General features: G+C 52.9%; 1 protein-coding gene across 1 annotated transcript; it reads right to left on the bottom strand.

The window, feature by feature from the left end:
- Positions 1-288: 288 nt before the first annotated feature.
- On the bottom strand, positions 289-20,565 carry LOC309585183 (C-C motif chemokine 19-like; the record flags this gene model as incomplete). The annotated part of the gene is made up of 5 exons (XM_082301715.1): positions 289-375; positions 1,005-1,112; positions 18,812-18,908; positions 19,265-19,413; positions 20,530-20,565. The coding sequence occupies 5 exons, from the start codon at positions 20,563-20,565 to the stop codon at positions 289-291; spliced, it is 477 nt and encodes a 158-aa protein (XP_082157841.1).
- Between the last annotated feature and the right edge of the window lie 240 nt (positions 20,566-20,805).

Below are 20,805 nucleotides of genomic sequence, written 5' to 3'. Positions count from 1 at the left end.
TGGCCACAGAGATGCTGGGAGACAACAGCCAGCAGCACAGCTCTGCCCAAGCACTGCTGCTCATGATGCTCTTGGGAAATGGCTGCTCACTGCTCCAAGCAGCAGCAGCAGCCCGCGATTTTCCTGCTAGCTTTTTGGCTTTTTTTTTTTTTCCCCCCCACTGGAAACAGTCCTATTGTCCAAGCAAGAGGTCCCAGTGTTTTGTGTTCCTGCCCTGGAGTGTGGTGGCACTAGGGGACATGTGCTGTGTGCTTCCCATGTACACATTTCTGCTGTGCAACACGAGGACTACAGCTCCTTGGTACTGCCATGTCGCTTGCTCAGAGGAGATATCTCCTCCCTTCCCCGAGGCAGGATCTCCATCTTCTCCTCCGGCTGCAAGGACCAAAACAGAGCAGGACACACTTTGGGAGCTTCCCTGGGCAGCCTCTCTACCTACTCTCCTCCCACCAGCTGCACCTTGTGGTCCCCTTCATCCACTGCCACATCAGCTGTGTTGTCTGCATGGGCAGAATAAACAAGTAGAGGTTATGAACAGCATGGCCCAGCCCTATGCAGGAACTTCTGAACCACCTGGGGCACTCCAGTGCTCCCCATGTTTCTGGGATTGCATGGAGCAGGCACGGGGCAGACAGAGCTCTGTACAGCTGGGCTTTTCTCCGCATCCTGAGTATGATGGACCAGAGTTAAATGTGCCTTTGGGAGTCTCATGTGGCTTTGCAGGTTCACAACACAGCCAAACAACTCCCAGCCTTTGCTCTGCACTGGAAGATCCACCAGATGTGGAAGCAGCTCAGCTCCACATGAATTCTAGGCACCAGCACCAGCATAGTCACCTCTGTGCTGATGGATCGGGAGGTGGTAAGGTGCCAAAAGTGTCAGATATCTCCAGGATCCCTTCCTGGGATGATGACTGACCCCCAGGATGATCGGTAGGTCTTAAAGGCACTGATTCCCAGGGGAAAGCCAGCCTGGAAAGTACTGATCACCAGACATATGCTGACCTGGAAGGCACTGATGCCAGAGAGTATGCTGACTTGGAAGGTGTTGATTGCCAGTGGAGTGCTGGAGACGCCAACCTGGAGGGCACCAATCCCCAGGAGGATGCAAACCTGGAAGAGGGAGGCCTGGGAGGATGCCAACCTGGAAGGTACCAATCCCCACGGGATTTGCTGACCTGAAAGGCAACATTTATCCAGAACATGGTGCTTCTCCCCCTACTACAGAGCACTTCTTTCAGCTCCCCACTTACACTGGGCAGCAGCTCAGCCAGGGACTTCTCCAAGGGCTTGGGCTAGGGATCCACACTCAGGCAGGCATCTATGGCTGGCGAGCTGCCCCAGGAAGCTAAACCAGCAACACCTCTTCCAATTTCCCTCCTCCCCGGAACTCCCAGCTGGGAGCCGCTGCCCAGCTATGGGCAAGAGGGCGTGTGGCCCCTAACTACTGCCAAAACAACCACAGCCCCCGTCCTTCTGCAGGCAAGTGAGATACACAGACTCTGTTTTCCCACTAGATGGCAAACATTGCCTTCAAAATCAGCCTTTGGAGAAATTGCGTCCATCCCTGTGAGAGGAGGCTGAGAAAGCCCTCAGGGAAAAACCCTGGGGGGGACGGGCCTGAGGCTGCTTCAGCGTGGCGCTGGGGGTAGCAGGGACCCAGGCATGCTCCTCATCTTGCTTTTTCTGTCGTTTCTGAAATTGTTTTCCTTCCCCACCCTCCTGGTTTCTCCCTGGTCCTGGAAGACGCATCCCTTGCCCTATGCCGGTGGGACTGAGCACCCTGGGCAGGGAGGAGAGGCATCTGGTTAACCCTGGGGAGCACCTTGAACATCCACAGCCACAGAGTGAAGCCCAGAAGCTTTGCTGGGAATTAATTTGGCTGTGGTTTGTGAACCAAATGCATGTTAATTCCTCTTTGCAAGTGCTCAGGTCCACAGACAAGCCATTATGCTGTGTGTAAATAAAGGAGGCAGGGATGAAGGCTGTGCATGGGGATGTGCACACTTGTCTAAGGTCTTCTACCAGCTCAGAAGTATTCCCAGGCTTGTTTAAGTTTGATTTCAGGCCCAGATTTTTTCGTGGTCTCTGCATTATCCTTGTGCGGAAGTTCCCTGAGTGTTTGCTGCTGGCCCTGGCATTGCTGCAATATTGCTGTGTGGTTAAACATGATGTGTCATAGCTAATGAGGGAGCTAACTGTGGATGGTAAATGTTTAATATGGACAAATCAAGCCAATTAGGCAATGTCAAGAGAAAAGTGTGTCATCTCAGCTGTGTCTGTCCTGGGTGGAGAAGAGGTTCTGTGGAAGGGTAAAACCCCTGCCCCTGCAGGATCAGCAGCTCCTAACACCAGCCAAGGGTAAAGATGCTGGATGCAGATCCTCCTGCAGACCTCCAGTCCACCCAGTGGGTACTTTCACCTGGGGGACAAGGACAGCTTTTTCAAAACAATGTTTTCTGGAATAAAGACCTCTGGGTAGCTGGAGGGGATGGCAGCCATCTCCAGTGCCAAGCTGCCAAATGGGAAGTAGTAAATCATCCCACTTAAAGCACTCCTTATAGACCCCCAACAGGACTCTTGGCCATTCACAGCATGCTGCCTGCTTTTGTGGCAAGCCTGTGGCCCCAGAGCTCAGCAGTGCTCAGACAGGAGCACCATGGATCCCCAACAGTGGGGTTCCCAGTGGCAGGCCCCCGCCAAGCATTAATTAACTGATGGCAGCAGCTGTATTCCCTCCACAAAGGGCTCTGGAGCCCTGCTCCTCACAGCTTCCTCTGCCCTCTCTGCCTCAGTTTCCTCCCAGGCACATTGTTTGGTATCATTTACACCTGGGTGAGAAGGATCCTTTGGGTCTCCTAGCCACTTCCTTCAGGAAGAGATTATTGCCTCTTCTTCCACAAGGGCTGACAGGTCCGTCACAAGGCTATTAATAGTCACAGAGAAAACTCTAGAAAATGAAAGGAAAAGTGTGACTGGGGAATAGAATCTGAGGGAGCTGTCGAGAGCCAGTGTGCAACCTGTGGCTCAGGGCAGCAAGCCAGTGACGGATCGTGATAGCCACTGATTCACGAGCCAAGCAGGTAAAAAGCCCTTCTGGCCCTTTCCAGCTGGGCTCCCTGCCAACCCTTGTGTTGGCATGTGCTGGTGCATGGGGACAACAGGGAAGAAGCAGTGACAACATGGATGGTGTGGGGTCTGGTACACCCCTGTGGCTTGAGGCTTCCTCATCCCTTGGTGAAACTCACAGCCTCTGCAGGCAGCAGAACACAAGTTGAGAACAGATGTGGCCACTTCACTCCTGAAGCTGAGATTTACCAGTGCAGGAGGGTTTGACCCCTGCTCTTAACCCAAGGAATGAACAAGTCCCCATGTCTGAGGCTGTCATATCTTTGCCTTGATGTGTGCCTGATTCCAGCTTTCCAGTCCAGGTCCTGGGAGTGTTTCTGGCCCTTCCCTGTAGGCTCAGAGTTCTGGGAATGGTTTCCACCAAACAAATGCTTCCTGCCTCTGCATGGCATCTCTAACTGGTGACAGGCTGCCATGGGCAGCAGCCACCCTCCCACCCCTTGGTCTTACTTCAGACCGTGTCTCAGATCCCTGGAGGCTGGGCCCTGTCAGGAGAGGTCTCAAGATACCTAGCAAACCAGGGGCTGAAGCAAACTGGGAACCATGTCCTCTCCCACCTGCAGCAGGGTGACACCATCCACATCCCTCAGCTTGTGCTGCCAGGTGAGAAAATCCCCTAAGCATGAAAGTGCCAATGCTTCAGTAATTCTGGTGGAGTTGCACTGAGGGTAAGGACCTGCACCTCTCTCCCAGTGGCCTTTCCCAGGGTTTTGGCATGATATGGGGCACTGGTGGTAGACTCAAAGAGGCTGCAGGGACTGTGGGGCTGGGCATCCTCTTTGTGCTTGTTCAGATCCCCCAGCAGGAGATGGATGAGACGCATGAGCAGGCAAGGTAGCCAAAGGAGCTGGGGAAATGCTTTTGCTGTGTGCAGAGTTGAGGGATGAGCCTCTGCAGACCCATCTGGCCTTGCTCTTCAGCAGGGTAAAGGCAATAACCCACCATGGCACTCAGAGAGCCCCAGGAGAAGCATCGTGCAGAAACCAACCCCCAGGCCTGCAAAGAGAGGAGCAAGGACGCTACAGATACATTTGTACTAAGAAACCAGCTCTGCCAAGGACTGCTTTCTGGTTGGGAATGATGCCTGCTTTTGGAGTCAGGCTAGCTGACCTGGGCCAAAACCTGCCGGAAATGATGCTCAGAGTATTCCAGTACAAGGGGACATTTGCTTCAGTTGCTGTCACCTGTGCAGCCCTGATGCCCTGCAGTGGGCACCGCTCTGTCTTCAGGGGAACTGGGACAATCGAGAAGATCAGACTGCTGCCTGCAGCCTGGCTAAAGAGAACTGCTGGGTTTGGGGGCCCACTGGATGGGTGAATGGAAGGAAGCACAATACAACTCATGTGCCACCATTGCTAGGAAGGCAGCCTGCTGCTGCCCAGCAGGAGGGGAACCCAGCAAAAACCAAAGGCTCAGATGGAGGAAAAAGGAAGAAGTCGGTGCTGTTGGTGGCTCAGATCCTGCTGTGGGTTAGTGGCCTCCCCTTCCTGCGGGATTTTTGCTGTTTGCTTATTCTTATTACATAAGCATAGGAGCTTGGCTCTGCTCCAGAGCCAAGTTCTGCAGAAAATAACCTCTTTCTCTTCCTTTTTGCATCACAATCCTTTAAAAGCAGTAGTCCCTAAGCTGTGGCATGAGGATTCCCGGTGAAGACCTGACAGGTGATCTACAGACCTGCTTCACCTGTGCAGTGCTCCTTGCTCTGCAGGGCTGGAAACCTACAAAAGTGTTAGAACTGGGATCTGGAGCCCAGAGGAAGTGTACTGATGCCTGAAAGGTCATGCTTTCATTTCTCCAGGAAGACAGTCATTTCAAAGATGAAAACCTGAAAGGATCTGCCACTTTCACTGGAACATCAGCTGCAAAGGGAAGTGCAGGTTCCCTTTGCACAGGCTCCAGCACAGCCCATGGTGACCAGTACTGTGATTCCCCTGGTATAATAATTCTGATACCCTTCCTCAAAGCACAGCTCAGATCCAGAAAGTAAGAAAAGCCCCACAAAGACAAGGAGACTGGATGTTGCGGTGATGGGCAGCAGCTGAAACCCCACAAGGGGCAAGAGGGTGGTGCTGCCCACTCAGCTCTTGGGTCTTGCTCCTGTCACACCAAGGGAAACCCAGCTTCCTTGTGTCTTTGGAATCTGGGCTGTTGGTGCCTCATATCTCTCCTGTGCTCCTCATCTTTGCTAAGAACGGCAAGGAGACAACACAACTCCCCACTGCCCCTCTGCTCGTGGCCATGCCAAGCCTCTCCAAGGCACACAGTCCATCAGCAGCAAAGGACAAATTACCATTGGCAGTGCAAGAAGAGAGAGGACAAGACCAAGGTGTGGGGCTTGCAAGTATCTCTGCAAGGAAACGAACCTTCGTTGTACCACTGTGAGTATTTACTGAAATGTACACGGGGCGGTGTAATCTGCAAACCTGAGCAGACTGTGAAAAGGAGGATAAGATGCCAAGTTCTCCCTTTATCATTTAGATTTACCTTCACTTCTTGTTTTCTTTGAAGACAGTTTCCAGGCTAAGTTTTTGTATCTTGTACCCAGAAATATCAATAAAGATATTGAAAGCCCTTTAATCTACTGCTGTGTAATCAGCAGCTTATTTCAGTGCAGAGGTAAATGGCACTGGTGTGAGACATTAGCTGTGTATGTCTTGGAGCTCACTGGAAAACATCCTTGATTAGCTGGGAAGTATTCACTGGCATGCACCTGGGGCAGGATAAGCAGTCTAGCCTCACCTCATGCCTGGCTGCAAACCAAGTGGCTTTCAGTGTCCTCTCACAGGTACAGGAAGCCATGCACAGCCTTGTGACACCATCCAAGTACTCCAGGAGGGTGCCAGGAGGGATAAAGCCAGGCGATGGCAGTACGGAATGTGTCTAGGGCTCTGATGTGATGTCAGCTCTGAACTGACATTAGTTTACATGTACCAGCATGGGAACCTTGAAAAAGAGTAGCAGAGACCCACCAGGATGGAGATTTTGGGTTCCTCCCGTGCTTGCTGTGTCCTGTGCAAGCTCTTTCACCATAAGCCATGGGCATATGTGGCTGTCACCTGTGCTCAGCTCCCACTGCCTGCCTGCAGCCACTGCTGGTGCTGGTGGGAGTTTGGCAGATGCCTTCTCCTTGCTCTGTGTTTGTGTGAGAAGGGAGCTATGGGAGGAGGCAAAGCTTGTGGACCCATCCCAGCACTTCACAGCCTCCTTGAGACGGCATCTTCAGCAAAGACAAGTGTTGCATGACCAAAACAGGGCTACCCTGGCCTGGAGGCTTGTAACAGTGTTCTCCTGTGGTTTTAGGACAGTAGGGGGGGAAAGAGGACACTGTGGCATTTCCCGTGGCTTGTGCCAGCACTCAGCACCGTGGCTGTGGTTCCTGCACACCAAAAGGAGCATCAGCACTCAGGTGCAGGATGTGCCAACCATGTGTGCCCCTCCAAGCCACACAGGAGCTTTTACTCTCACAGGTGCTGTCCAGAGACTCAGACCTGCAGTAGACCCTAAAGCCCTCACAGTCTCATCTAAACAGACCAGGCATATAAAGAATGGAAGAGTTTTCTGCCACTCCTGTACACAGGGAAGGAGGAGGACAGTGAGTGGCACACAGAGACCATAGCAGGGCCACAGTAAAAGGATGAGCCTGTTGTCACTGTGGAGCAGAGCTTGGCAGTGTCATTCTCCCACAACACAGGTGGTCCTGGGCTCAGAGCTGCAGCTACATCTGTCTGATAAACTCTCTGACACAGGCAGGGAGCAATCTCTTCTGCTGGGGCTGCTCCTCCCCTCTGGGGCATGCTGGTGACAAGGGGCATCTTCCCACAGCATGTCCACAAACCCTCATGTCCCTTCAGAAATGGTGTTTGGGATGCAGCAGCAGCAGCTGCAAGAAATTTAGAGGAAGGGCAGACGTCTGTCACAGCAGCCTCTTACTTTGTGCTCATCTCTGAGTCCTGTTGTGTTCACCCCGAGCACCCCTGTCCACAGAAATCACTCTCTTTTTAAATAAAAGAAACCAAAACAACCAACAAACAAACCAACTGAAACCCACTAACAGCAACCAAACCACAAAATACTTGAAATGTGTTGGGAGTGACCCATGAGCATTTTTCAGTCAATAGTAAGCACAGATGTGGTCCAGGGCTCTCTACTGCAGGGAACTGGAAGTACCCATCATGGTAAGCTCACAAAAAACCAGCCCAGCCTCATGCATCATTTCCTGAGCCCTGCATCCCCACTGGATGCCCTCAGACACAGTTCTCTCCAGTGTTTTTATCTCTGCTGCCAGTTTCCGTGGATCTCCAGGATGTGCTGCCACACACCCACAGCCTGGAATGGCTCCGTGTGACAGCTAGCCTTGGACTTTGCCTGCTCGAACAAAGACAAGAAGAGACCTGATGGTGGCTTCCTTCTTCCCAGCGGGTGGCTGCCTTTTTCTGCTGGCTGGGATTTTTCAGGGAGTCAGGGACATTGGGTTAAGCATTGCTAGAGCAGGGCAGAGAGCCAGAAGAGCTCTTGTTCCCGTAGCACAGGAGGTCAAAGGACCAGCACGCTCCCTCCCAGACAGCACTCACAGCTTCTTCGTCTGCAGCCACTTCCTCAGGATGTGAGAAATGCTGGGTAGGTAAAGACCTCCTGGGGATGAAGGACAGGGAAAAACTTCTACTGGTACCCCTCATCCCAGCCCCCTGTAGGGTGAGGTGTGGATCAGCAAGCAGGATGCTTAGAAAGGGCAGCAACTACAGGGCAGCTGCCCCAGAGCCCTGTGGGGCTCGTCAGCAGACACCAACAAGAAAGGTGAGAACAGGTTAATGAGCCTCTTTGGTCATTCAGAGGAGCGGCAGTATATACCTCTTACAAGAATAAAAGGATGTGAAAGGCATCACGTGAAATTTCACAGTGCAAAGGATGAAGGAAAGAGCCCAAGAGCAGCAGTGCTGGGTCAGGACAGAGGCTCTCCCGCTCTGTCTCTCTCTCCAGCTGAGACCACTACTAGGTACGTAAGAGAAATCAGCGGGCACAGAGGCTTCCAGAGTCATCCTTCCCTGCCACCCGCTCCCAGCTCCCAGGAGTCACCAGTGCAGGAGCTTCCCCACGTGGGGCTTGTGTGGGAACCATGTGCACCTACCTGTGGTGGGTTTGTCCAGCTCCTGGCTGTGCCCCGCCAGCACCCCGTGCTGAGAGCTCAATGGATTATCCACAGAGAGTGTGAAAAGAGCACTGCTGTTGCTCTTAAACTTCTACCTGAGCATTTCAGGGATGCACATGGAACAGGAGCCCTTGGGTTGACCCTGGCAATGCCGTAGTGGGCTGTGAGGGGGATGTTTCTAACCAAATTTGTCTAGGGATGCTGGGTCAGCCTCCCTGGAGAAGAAGGAGGCTTTAAAAGACCTTCAGGGACTCCAGGGGATCAGTGCACTTCTAATGCTACAGGGGTAGCTTTACAAGAAGGGAGAGGAGCTCAGGGGCTTAATAGCTTTCAATGCTGCCCAGTTTGATAGTTCCTTTCCAACAATTTAGGAGTTTGGCTAACACAATGGCTATGCTTGGAGTGGGATGCCTTTTCTTTTCCCATCCTTCTGGCTGTTATCTTGATGACTCTCCCCTCTGCTTCCAGTAAGAAAGGATGCACGAGCAAGTCCTTCCTTAGCAGGGCATGGAGCCAGTCTGCCTTATCAGGCACAGAAGAGCCAGCCAGGGACTTTCCATTCCTTGCTGCTGTGCTCTTTTAGGAATACCAGCCTGGTACATCTTACATACTTCAGAGACTTCCCTAGCTTCCCCTGTGCACTCTCGGCAGTTCTATCCCAGAAGAGTTTAGCTTGACTTTCTTTCATGGCATTTTCCTGTTCCTCTTAAGCCTCTGCCTGGAAATCCTTGGACAGGGGTATCCCACAGGAAAATTGGGAAGGACAATGCTGTTCTGGAGCAATACAGCCCCTTTGTTCCACAGGAAAGCCCTCAAAAACCCAGCCACTGTGGCCTCCTCCAGCTTTCCTTTGCAAGCAGCTGAGAAAAAGTCTCACTTTGGAGTTCTGTTGTTTGGCTCTTTGCCTGTGCTGTCCCTGATGGCTCATGCAAGCATGGCATGGAGCTGCAGACCCTCTTCATGCCAGAGCTGTACCAAGACTTGATCTCCTGGCTATCAAAGAAAGCCCATTGTAGCAGCTCCATATCAAATCCCTGCAGAACTACCTGCCATCCACCTTCACACATACTGTCCAGAACAGGAGAGCAGGAAGAGAGGGAGAAATGCAGCAGGAAGAGAGGGAGAGATGCAGCAGGAAAAGAGGGAGAAATGCTGAGCAGACTGGGGCTGTTCAGTCTGGAAAATACTGACCCAGAGGCTTTTGTGTAAGTACAAGCAGACATAGTCAATGAAGGACAAGATCTGGACCAGGAGGAATTCTTTCCCAGAGTGCACTGAAGGGGTTCTGGAAACAGAGAGGGCAATGACCCTCCTGAAGCCCAGCCAGAGTCCTTGGAACAAAGCACCTCAGGGTCACATTCACAGGGGTGAATGCCCTGTTCTCTCCCTACCTTTGCCTGCAGGCAGCACAAGAAAGGCTGCAGCCTCAAAATTAGTGGTGCAAGTGAGGCAGAGCCCTCTGGAAACCTGGAAGGTTCTGCTCATCATGGATTTGTCCCAACTGCTGGCACAGCTCATGATGAATGGCCCCAGCCTGTTCCAGCACACCACAGCCCCCCAGCATTTACTTTAGACAGCTGCAGCACAAGGAAGACAAATGAGCTCCAGAGAAACCCAACCTTCTGTTGGCCCCCTCTGTCTCTATTTACATGTCTGTTTTCTTCTCCAAGGCCATGCATCTCCTTTGTTTAGGAGAGTGTCTGGCTTCTGATCTCGTTCCAGATATTTTTTTGCTTGAGTCCTTCCTTATTCTGTTAGAGCACTGAGCAAAGAGACTTGAGGGCCTGCTTTGATTAGAACTCCCTTGACTCCAGTGCTTCAGACCTTGCACCAACCCAAAACCATGGCCTCTGCTTGGCACTACCCTGGGGCCAGGCAGTGCCCATCTCCTGCCAGCCAAACTCTCACAGCTGCCTGCCACTCCAAATCTTGGAAACATCACAAGGGTGAGGATATACCACGAAGTGGAATGGTCTCCATCTCTCTGAGATCTCCAGAGAGAGAAAAGAGCCTTGCAAGGGCTTCCCCCTCAAGATGAGCCTGAGCTGTGCCCTTGCACCAAGCCTGGGCTGAGCATCAGGATGCTGGCGATACACCCATGCACTCCACCAGAGCATGCAGCAGCATGAGAGCTCTGCGGGGAACCCAGCCCTGCGAGGACAGGTGGTCTGGGAAGTGTTTGGCAAGATGGGAACAGTGTGTTCTGCCAGCTAGCTCTCCAGCTTCAAACCAGCCTTTATTTATCCCTGAGCAAGGCTGCACAGCTGCTTTCAAAAGGCGTTTGATGCTAAACTCCTTGGCTCCACGTTCACCCTGAAGAGCTCTTTTCTGTTATCTCTTTGGGTTGCTTTCTTTTTTTTTCTCAAGCCCAAACTCAAATTATGCTGGTGAAACCGAGCCAAGCCTGCCAAGGCCTAGCATGTGGCCCAGATGGTGACAACAAGAACGCTGGTTTTCACTGCTGATGGTTCACACTCTGCTATTAGCATCGCACAGCTTGCTCCACTTCAAAGGTACTGCTAATGGAAGACACACAAGATCTGTTTCTTTCAGTCTGCCTTGGCAAGCTCTCCCCATGCTCCCAAGGCACCTTCATCACATGGGCAGTAGGTCAGATCCTGGGTTTGCATCCAGGACCAAGGTTTTCTTGAGACCACAGGAAGCCTCACATCAAGCATCCAACAAGTAAGTGGGGGCTTCAGAGTGTAACTCCATCTCCCTTCTCCAGCTTTCAGAGAGGTTCCCAAGGTCATGGGAAGTGAAGGATTTCATGTAGCCCTCAGAAGTACAGCATAAGGCAGAGAAATTCCACCTCTCCCCCTAGGAACCTGTTAGGACAGTATAACAGGGGGAAAAAAAGGATTAGGAAGGACTGCCTGGGGTCATCTAACCCATGCTATGCTGAGCCAGAGCCAGCACTACTTCCAGTTTCTTACAAGCTCTGGTATAATTGTAGAAGTTTCGGGCAGCGGACATGCAGCATTTCTTCATCCGCCTCTTCCTGCTAAATGGAATTTCCCCCAAAGCCGGACCCCTGTGGTTTCTCATCTTATCAGAATTAAACTCAGTACTTCTTTACACTTTCTCTTCACTATATCTGTGCATTTGGAGAGCATGTCATCCATTCCTGGAAGCAAGATTAACTCAAGATCCTTCAGCCTGTTGTTTGAGGCCACATCATCCAGACCTCTGATCAAACTCACTGCTGTCCTCCACAACCCTCCCAAGTGTGTGCACACCTTTCCAGAGTCCAGCTGTCCCATCTGGATTTTTACAATTCATGCACTACAGGACCACTCATGAGTGATGTCCAAAATCCTCACTAGAGAAATCTCAGAGAAAAATCAAGCAGCTGGCCCTGCTGAAAGGGAAGGGGATGGTGCCGGGATGCAGTGACAGCAAGCTGCAGGACATGTATCCCCTTTTCCTTTTCCCAGCAGCTGCAGCACAACCCCCACTTCTCCCATTAGCACTGCACCAGCTGCCAAGTTGGGCTGGGGGCCTGAGCACCTCTTGGTATGAGGCTGACTCACAAATGGCTCTTTGTGGTGATTTTTTGCTTCAGTCTGCAGTAACTCAGTTTTGAACACCAGCTCACAGCACACAGGCATGCCAGGAGATGCTATTTTTTGCAACAAACCACCTGTGTTGGATTTGCTGGCAGCAGGGCTAGTGAGCAGTTTAGAGAGGTAGAGAGCATCCCTCCTACCATCCTCTGTCAAGCTGCAAAGTATCTGCTGCTGCAAGTGTCTGTACTGCAGTGGGGGACAAAGCAGTGCAAACAGGACAGAGCCTCCCTATCCAAAGTGAGAAGTGCTGAGCTGAGTGACAGCATCTCCAGGACCTGCTGCCCTCCTGAAGCCAGCTGAATCCCACAGGCTCAGCAAAGAGCCATTGCACAGTACAGACACAGCCTTCAGAAGCAGCTGGGTTCAACACAGCAGATTTCAGCCCTGCTTTCACCCCAGGCAGGCGATGAAACCCACAGCCCTGTTGGCTCTGTCACTGGGAATTCCCTGGGGTAGCTGTCCTTGGCAGGGTCAGAGGACAATGCAGTGGCTGGGAAATGAAACCAAGCACTGTGAGAAGAGGCTGAATCTGTAGTTGTAGCGTATCCGGGACACTTCTGCTTTTGTTCTTTGCAGTGCAGTGCCTGTCATCCGTCACCGTAAACGCTGCCTGGTGCCTTTCCAAAAGCTGTGTCAGCTAAATGAAAAGGTGGGAAACTATAAGTTGCAGGTACTTTCAAGGAAAGCACTTGATTTATTTGCCAAAGACCACCTCAGCAGCTCATATTTGTGGAGCATTGTCCCTCCCACAGAGAGCAGAAAGTCACAGCTTGATAATTTAAACAGGATTAAGGAGCGTCCATGTAAACACAGTTGTGGGCTTGCAGTGTGGGGACAGTCCATGCACATCCCAGCAGAGGAGGGGCTTTCCCAGCCATAACATCTGCAAGAAAGAAAATGTTGTTTTCTGTGGGAAAGTGGGAAAGAATACAATGTCTTTGGAGAAAGGAATGATCAAAAGCCGCAGCAGGTGAACTTCCCAAGCCAGGAAGCTTGTGGAACACCACACCTTGAAAATCTGCATTGACACAGCACAGCTGCCAGATCCTCTGGACAGGCACAGAATAGTCACTGTGCCAGTAAAATCTATCTAGGGCAGAAGGATCCAAGGAAACTGGGCAGAAACTGGGCAGCAGGGGGCCAAGCAGACAGAGGGAGACAGCAGGATTAGAGGTTTGTGCTTGTTAGATCTAAAGAAAGATTGCAGGAAGAGCTCCTGGGTCTGCCTTAATATCACCAACCTTCTGGATTTCCCTTTTCACCATGGACAAGGAAAGATTTCTCATGCTTAGGGGTATGATGCATCCCAACCAGCCTCAGGCTGCACACCAATTTCACAGATTCATGAGAAGGTCCAAAATCTTCTCATCTTTTCTTGCCCCATGACTGTCCCTCTCATCCCAAGCAGAGCTAACCAGATCTTTACTAGCCCCTCCAAGTCCCATCCCTGCAGTCTGAGCTGGTGGGGATCCCTCACCTCAGTCTCTGACAGAAACAGCTCTGTTTTGCCCTGAATCAGGCCATTTTGCTGTGGTTGCGGAGCAATTGAGAAAAGAAGGGAGGATAGGTTCCCCCCAGCCTTCTGTGGCTGGGCAGGCACTGTGGAGAGCAGAAGAAAGCCTTACCTAGAGGCACAGCTAAGCAGGAAAACAGGAGGGAGAGGTGGGGAGGGCCATAGAAATGGCACTGAGCCTCCTGTCACTGCCTACTGCTTGTTCCAGAGGGATGGGTAACGGGTACTTTCCAGAGCGTTCTGTCAGCAGGTTAAATGTCCTCTTTGCTTGTCCTCCTGGTTTTGTCTTTATCTCCAGCTTTTACTGCTACTGTGCATAGAGAGAAGATGGGTGCATCTGAAGGCAGAGCGGATGGGTCCCCCCTCCCTTTCCAAAGGGTGTTCTGAGCTCTGGGACCTGGGCAAAGCTGCGCCTGGCTCGTGGTTGAGCCCACACTGCAATGAGCTGTAGTTCCTGCTACTTCTAAAAACACAAAGCAGAGTCAAGTTCTGTCTAGGCACAAAGGTCTCTGTATAAGACAACTTTTGGGCTCAATTTGACTCCAGGAGCTCAGGCCAGGGAAATCCCATGCTCCAGTCCTAGGGATGAGACCATGGAGGTGCAGGCTGGGCAATGCCACCAGGAAGAGTTCAGCTGCAGGAGGAGCACGGCAGGAATGGCACCAGCTCCTTCTCGGAACCACACAGCCTGGCTAAGAGTGCTGGCATCTTCCCACAGGACAACTCTCAGCACAAAGTGTCCAGACAAGCAGCAGTGGTGATGATATGCTGGAAATGAGGGGGGAGCAAGCAGGGGCCTGAGGATGAGAGATGCCAGGTCTGGATCCTCTCCATCATCCACACGTGTTGTTTAGGCAAGAGCTAACAGTAAAACGGAACAGACTAAAGGGGCTTTTCCTCACCTGACTTCCCACCCTTCCCAACCATCCATGTCTCATCTCCTCAGATAAATCCAGACAGGTCCCTGAGCCTCTGCCAGCTGGATCTGGCACTTGTGCCAAGGTAGAGCAGCCCCTTGCCTTGGCACCACGGAGAAGAGACCACCAGAATGGGGCACAACTGACCCCTGCACTGGCAAATGTGCCCAGGGCATGTCCACAACTCCTGTTGACTCTTGCACACCCGGGAGTCCTGTGAAGAAGCTGAGTGAAGGCTGTGAGAGGCAGAACAGCTTTTAGCCTCTGTGGTGCTGCTCACCTTGCCTGCAGGTCTGTGTGGGGAGGATGCAGCCGCTTCCTTCCCAGTCACTCCAGAAGCAGCATATGCAACACATGGGGGATGCTGGCGACAGAAGAAGCCCCCGTACACCATCTCTTTGGAGGAAAGGGACAAAACCAGTTCCAGTAAAATGCCTGGAAAGGGTATTAGGGCACTAAGGGAGGCCAACGTAGCATTTACCTTGATGCCTTGCTCTTGCTGCAGAGAAGCAGATGGGTGCTTTTGCCATGGAACCTTCAATCCTACCTCCCAGCTGGGTATGTCTGTGCCGGGTCAGACACCTTGAGACCGCAGCAGGTTGTGCCTGCTGTGTCTGGTGCCCCTTGAACTCAGCCTGTGAAGAGTCCAAGACTGCTTTCACCATGCCAGGCATGTGAGTGCTCTCATGATCCCAGCTGTGAGTGCTGGCTGCCAGGGAGCAACCCAAAGCCTGCTCAGTTTGCTTGCATAGATGCACCCTTGTCCTTTCTGTCCTGCCTTGTGTACAGTCACCAAGAGAGCAGCAGTTTTGCCAGCTCCCTGTGAAAACATCACAGTTATAGCATCTTGTTACTCCACAACATGTGAAATACAGGTCCCAGCTTTGAACAGAGTGCTACAGGTGATTCAGTCAATGCTCCAGAGCCAAGGTAATCCCTGCACGTAACTCCAGAGCTACTGAGGGCATGTCTGCATTGTACTGCAGTGGATACTGGTCCGCACCACCCATCCCTGAGGATGCAGTGAGGGTAGGAAAAGAGCAGAAAAAACATGTCTGAGGAGTGAGAAACAGGAGGACTCTTTTACTGAAACTAGCTTTGGGTTGGGAACCGATGTTTTTGACATGGCAGTGACTAGCTGCTTTCCCTAAGGAAAGTGGCTGCTTCCTTCTGAAGAGATCGTTGACATTTTGAATCAGAGAAACTCACTCCCTAGTTTACTAAGCACTGAACCAGCCTGGTTTTGACAGATTTCCAAGAGGAGTTGGGCTCTGGACAGGGGGGAAAGGCTGCTGCAGGGCTGGAGGAGGGACAGGAGCCAGGATCACGTACCTGGTCCAGGGCAGCATTTCCTCTTGTCCTCCCCTGGGGGGTAAGAGCAGCATGCTGCCAGAGCTGAGATCTGGATCAACACCCACTTGAGAACCATGGTAGACAAGGACCTAGCAAGGATCTGTGGTGTGCAGCTGCATTGCTCTGAGGAGAACACATCTACTGCTCCCAGGAGAGATGGGAACCCTGGGCTTTGCAACCATGCTCCTACGGGCTGATTGGCCAAGACATCCCTCAAACTCTTATGGAAATAGATTAACCTGCTTCCAGCATCCCAGAGATCAGTGCAAGCCCCTTCTCCCTCATTTTTCCTGGTCCAGAACACTGTTCTCCTTGTCATGGTAGCCTGCAGCCAAGGACAAATCTGATCCATCCCAGGCTAAGCCCCTCTGGCAGTCCCTGTCCTTCACAGGGACCAGCTCCAGCTGCAGCAGCTCAGCCTCAGAGCAGATCCATGCCAAACATCCTCCCCCTCCCCAGTCACGGCCCCCTCACAGGTCACTGAGCGAGCAGCAGGAAGGCTTCTGTCCAAGCCAGCGCCAGTTATTCTCGTTTCCCACTCACACTGTTTGTCTTGGCCTCTCTTCCCATACCAGCCTTCCTTCTCTTCCTTCTTCTGCCCAGGATTGAATTGCTGGGACTGTCACTATAGCTAATGATCTGAGACAGAGCTGGTGCTCTGGGAGAGTCACGCTCAGAGACATCCGAGCCCTGGGCAGTGTGTGGGCAGATACCAGGGAGGAGGACCCCAGAGGGGAGAACGCCTGAAAGAGAAACAAGCCACCAACTGAGTGAGCCAGGCAACCAGGGGAGGAGAAGGGACAGGACTAAGCTTGCATCCAAGAGGTGTCAGCAAAAAGCCATCAGGTACCTGGGCACTCCACGGCTTGAACAGCCCAGCCACGGCACCACTATGGATGCCATTCCCTGAGGGCTGGTGGCCATGCTCCCCCTTGCCTTCAGGAATAGTCCTGGTCCATTTCACTCCCAACCTGTGCCCAGGCATGCTGGCTAGCACCAAACCCGACTAATTTAATGATGTAGAGAGACACACAGTGGTGCTTGGGAGGAGAGGGTGGTGCCTGCCTCTTGGACACACAAATCCCACTTGTGCGTGTTCCACCCGTGCTTCAGCTGGACAGAACAGCCTTGTTCAAACATCACATGGCCTGGGCAAAAGCGGACATGAGGACAGTCTGAGACAGTAAGACCTTAGTCTGAGTGCACAGCAGACCCAAGGCTCAGGAGGAAAAAGGGCAGTCTCTCAGCCTACTGTTGATGAGTGGCAGGAGCTGGGAGGCTGCCATCTGTGCCTTACCCATGGATGTGCCCAGGAGTAGGTGTCTTCAGCAGCCTCCATTGCCCCAAAAGCTCATCTTTCTGCTCACCTGCACCCCAGCTGCCAGCAAGAACTGACCTGCTGGAGTAATCAACCACACTGTTCCTCAGTTTCCCTTTACTGCAAAGACAAAACTCCTGTTACTGCAGCTCTTCTTCCATGTCCCATGCTCCTGTGGAAGCTGAGAGATGGAGAGCTCCCACCCAGCATCTGCACAGGCAGGACTGAAGTGGCTCAGGCTGCATGATGCAACACTGGCATGCTCCCTCCTTCCCCATCCCAGCACACCTTTCCCCAGGGACCTGCTCCTGTAGCCCGGCTGAGCAGTGCAGAACAGGGCACTTGTTTTGCCACTGTGCTGAGAGACTCTCAGGAGAGACCTGCAGCCCAGCTGCTGTGTCTCTCACCCCTATGAACCCTCTTTCCTTCTCCCCACATCTCAGCACAGCCCCCTTGCCACTGCAGCACAGTAGGCAATGCTGTCTGCTCACCACACACTCCACATTGGCTTTCAGGCTCAAACACAAGGCATGAAAACTACCTGCTGGTTTTTCTTTTTATTTAACAAAATCACAGCACAATAAAAAAATTTTTAAAAGAGAGTAAAGAAGCAGTATATACATGGAATTGTTGCAATGAACAGACCTAGCAGCAAATAACAGACCTAGCAGCAAATAACGTGAGAGCAGCATGACCTCCAGGCATGGTCAGGGTGCACGGGATAAGAGCCACATCGTTGCCTGCTGCACATTAGTGGCTCTATTTCTACCCTTGAAAGGAAAGGCAGAAGGGAAACAGTGCAGGGAATCCAGGAGTGAGAGAAGAACCACATCAGCCATGCATTTTCCAAGGGCATCTGGGTTGTGCTTGGCGAGGATCAGCACAATGCGTGGCCACTGTGGAACCTCTCCATCATTCCCCTCCATCCCCACACTGCCCTGTGCTGGCAACCCTTCCCAGGGATGCAGAAGGACTGCAGGCTGGGGCTCACAATGGAAAAAAAAGGGATCAGGCTAGAGCTGGAGGTCACAGCCGCTGTGCTGAAGGGAAGTCTGAGACTCCCCAGCTCACCTCGCAGATCAGTCCATCAAGCAGCTTCCAGACTGCAAAGGTGATGGAGTCCAGCAGCTTCTGGCTCAGGCTGACACAGGTTGCCGGATCACGCCAGGGACAGAGGGAAAAAGAGAGAGCAGACAGGGCTCTGCCCAGCCCCACACACTGGCATGAGTCTCAAGGAGGGTCAGCCCTGAGACTGGAGGTGGAAGCAGGTTGGCTCCATTAGTATCAGATTCACGGCTGGGAGCTGGTCCCACTCCAGCTGTTGGGACCAGCCAAGGGCTTCTTTGGGACCTACTTGCCCTGATGTTTGGCCTGGGGAAGTGAAAAACCCAACTGGTATTAGTGTGCTCCTTGGGCAGGAGCCTCCCCAGAGTCCCTTCCTCAGCTGGACAAGCCATGGCGGGGATGGACCTGTCAGGGCTTGCAAAGCACCCACCAAACTCATCACAAGCCCTCCCCACGAATTTGCACAAGCAGCAGACTTCAAGCTTGCAGGGCAGAAGTGAGGAGGGATTTTGCTCCCGGTGCCATTTCCATGGCACACGCCAGGCTCAGAGAAGAGTGACACTGGGTAGACAAAAGTCCCAGGGATGCATTTATTTAGAGTGGAAGAGGGACTGCTGAGGAGACAGACTGGTCCCAGTTGGAAGGGGGAGGGATGGAGACCAAGACAAATTATTCATGGCTCAGTAGGTCATGTCCCTGCTCTTCCCACCAGCCCAGTCGCACTTGGAAAAGCCTCTTTGGCAGTGGATAACCCCCGCCGCAGGTGACCTCACGCCTGGCTGAGAACAGGGATGGTTCTTACCCTCTGGGCAGAGCTGGCATCCAGCCTCTCTCGGAGACGAATCACCCACAGGGAATGGAGGGGTGCACACAGGCGCTTGCCCTTTGTGGTGATGAATCTTCCAGGCCCATGAGGAGAAAAAGTAAGATGTAGTGAGCAGGACACCCCATGGATGCTCAAGAACAGCTCAAGCTCTCACCCGATGCCTATCTCACTGCCCTCCTCCATCTCTACCTTCAGACGACTTTCTCCCCTGGCTTTTGTCTCATGCTTTCCCCTCTCAGCTGCTCCCCCTCTGACTGAGCCTCTGGACCTCCAGGATCTCTTCCGCTACTCTCCCTATTCCTTCACCCTCAAATCCAGCTCAATGTCCCTCCTCCATCCTCCTCTGCCTCCAATCCTGCCTCCCTGCAAGGTCTGTCCCTTGGCCATCATGAGGCCTTGTCCCTCAGCCATCACCACGTGGGCTCTTACATGGCAGCAGGGATGTCGCAGCCGTCCTGCACCAGCTGGAGCCGATAATCCTGCACGATCCGCCGTGGGATGGGCGTCTCGCTTGTCCGCAGGCAGCAGTCCAGGACGTTGTTCCCGCCATGCACTGGAGGAAGAACACACCGTGCAGGCTGAGGTCAGCTGCACCACTCCCAGCTTCCCTGGAGGGTGAGGGGGCTGCGGCGGGATGGTGCCTGCAGGAATGCTGCTGCACGCTGCCCCGGCTGGGCACACAGGCACCATCTTTATTGTGCTCACACACCAGTGCCGGGAGCCCTTTGCCCCCTTCCAACAGAGAGCAAAGGAGATGGGGAACACTAAACAGGCAGAAGGCAACCCTTCGGCATGACTGTGTCCCTCCTGCACCCCGGCTAGCAAGGCAGGACACAGCGGTCTTTATTTACCCCACATCAGGGTGCTGCAGTACAGACACACATTTCCGAGGGGCTGGGGATAGCTTCAGCTTTATTTATTGAAGCAATCATAGGTTTGGCAGCCACCCCACCACCAGCCCCCCCCACACGGATCACTCCTGTGACAGCTGAAGGACATACCTGTCTGCGCTTCCCTGCAGAGAAGGAGATCCAGAGTCACCCTCCCAGAAAATGCTGTGTTCACTGCTAATGCCTGACAAGGCTGGCAGCGCCCACGGATGTCTGTAGCCCCCAGCAGCAAGGTCTGGTGCAACACTACAAGGTGTCTGGACCCACCCCCAGCTTCCCACCACAGAGCAGAGGTTCTAATGTCACCCAACCAGACAGCTGTGACCTGTGTAAACCCTATGTCCAACACCAACAGCCCCTCAAACATGGGCCCTGCCCTACCAGACACCTTCCCTCTGGCTCCCAGCCCTGCTGTTTGCCTCCAGGCTGCCCCACACCACAGGGAGAAAGGAATGTTCCCTTGGTGTACTGGGGAGAATGGGATCAAGGCAATCCCAGGCCAATGTGTGCAAGCTGGGCTAGGGCACTGGGAGGCAGGATTGCTCCATGGCCTTTCCCAAACTCACCTTCCCAGCCCCAGAGCCCCGCAGGCTCCTGTATGGACTTTGGGCAGGACAAAGTCCCTGTGGGACAGGTTACAAGAAGAGGATGCAGGAGGGCTGTGATAGAGCCCCAGCAACTTGTCCCTCTAAAAGTCTGCTGGAAATGCAAAAGAGAGAAGAAACTGAATTCTCTCCCTTCATTCCTTCACAAGAAAGGCAGCTTGAGAGGTCCCCTCTTACCATCCAGGATATGTCCCAGCACCAGGAGACTGAGGCAGAGAAGGTGGAGCCGCTGCATTTTGCTGCTGAGTCTGGCAGAGGATGGGCTGGAGGCGATGGAACTCCAGGCAGGAGAGGTGAGCTCTGCACAGCTTCCTTGTGCTCTGCTGCTGCTCCCCGCTGCTTATATATCCTTCCAGCCCATGACTTTCACTTTCTTTTGGAGAAGGTTGGGAGTTTGCAACAAGTCTTGCCACAGGCTGGATTTTAATCTTTGAGCAGTTCCCGGACATCCCAGCAGCTGCTTTCCCTGCAGCCA

This window comes from Coloeus monedula, assembly GCF_965178545.1.
Source record: "Coloeus monedula genome assembly, chromosome: Z".
In the NCBI taxonomy this organism is placed as follows: domain Eukaryota; kingdom Metazoa; phylum Chordata; class Aves; order Passeriformes; family Corvidae; genus Coloeus; species Coloeus monedula.
This window is presented reverse-complemented; position numbering and strand designations above follow the sequence as displayed.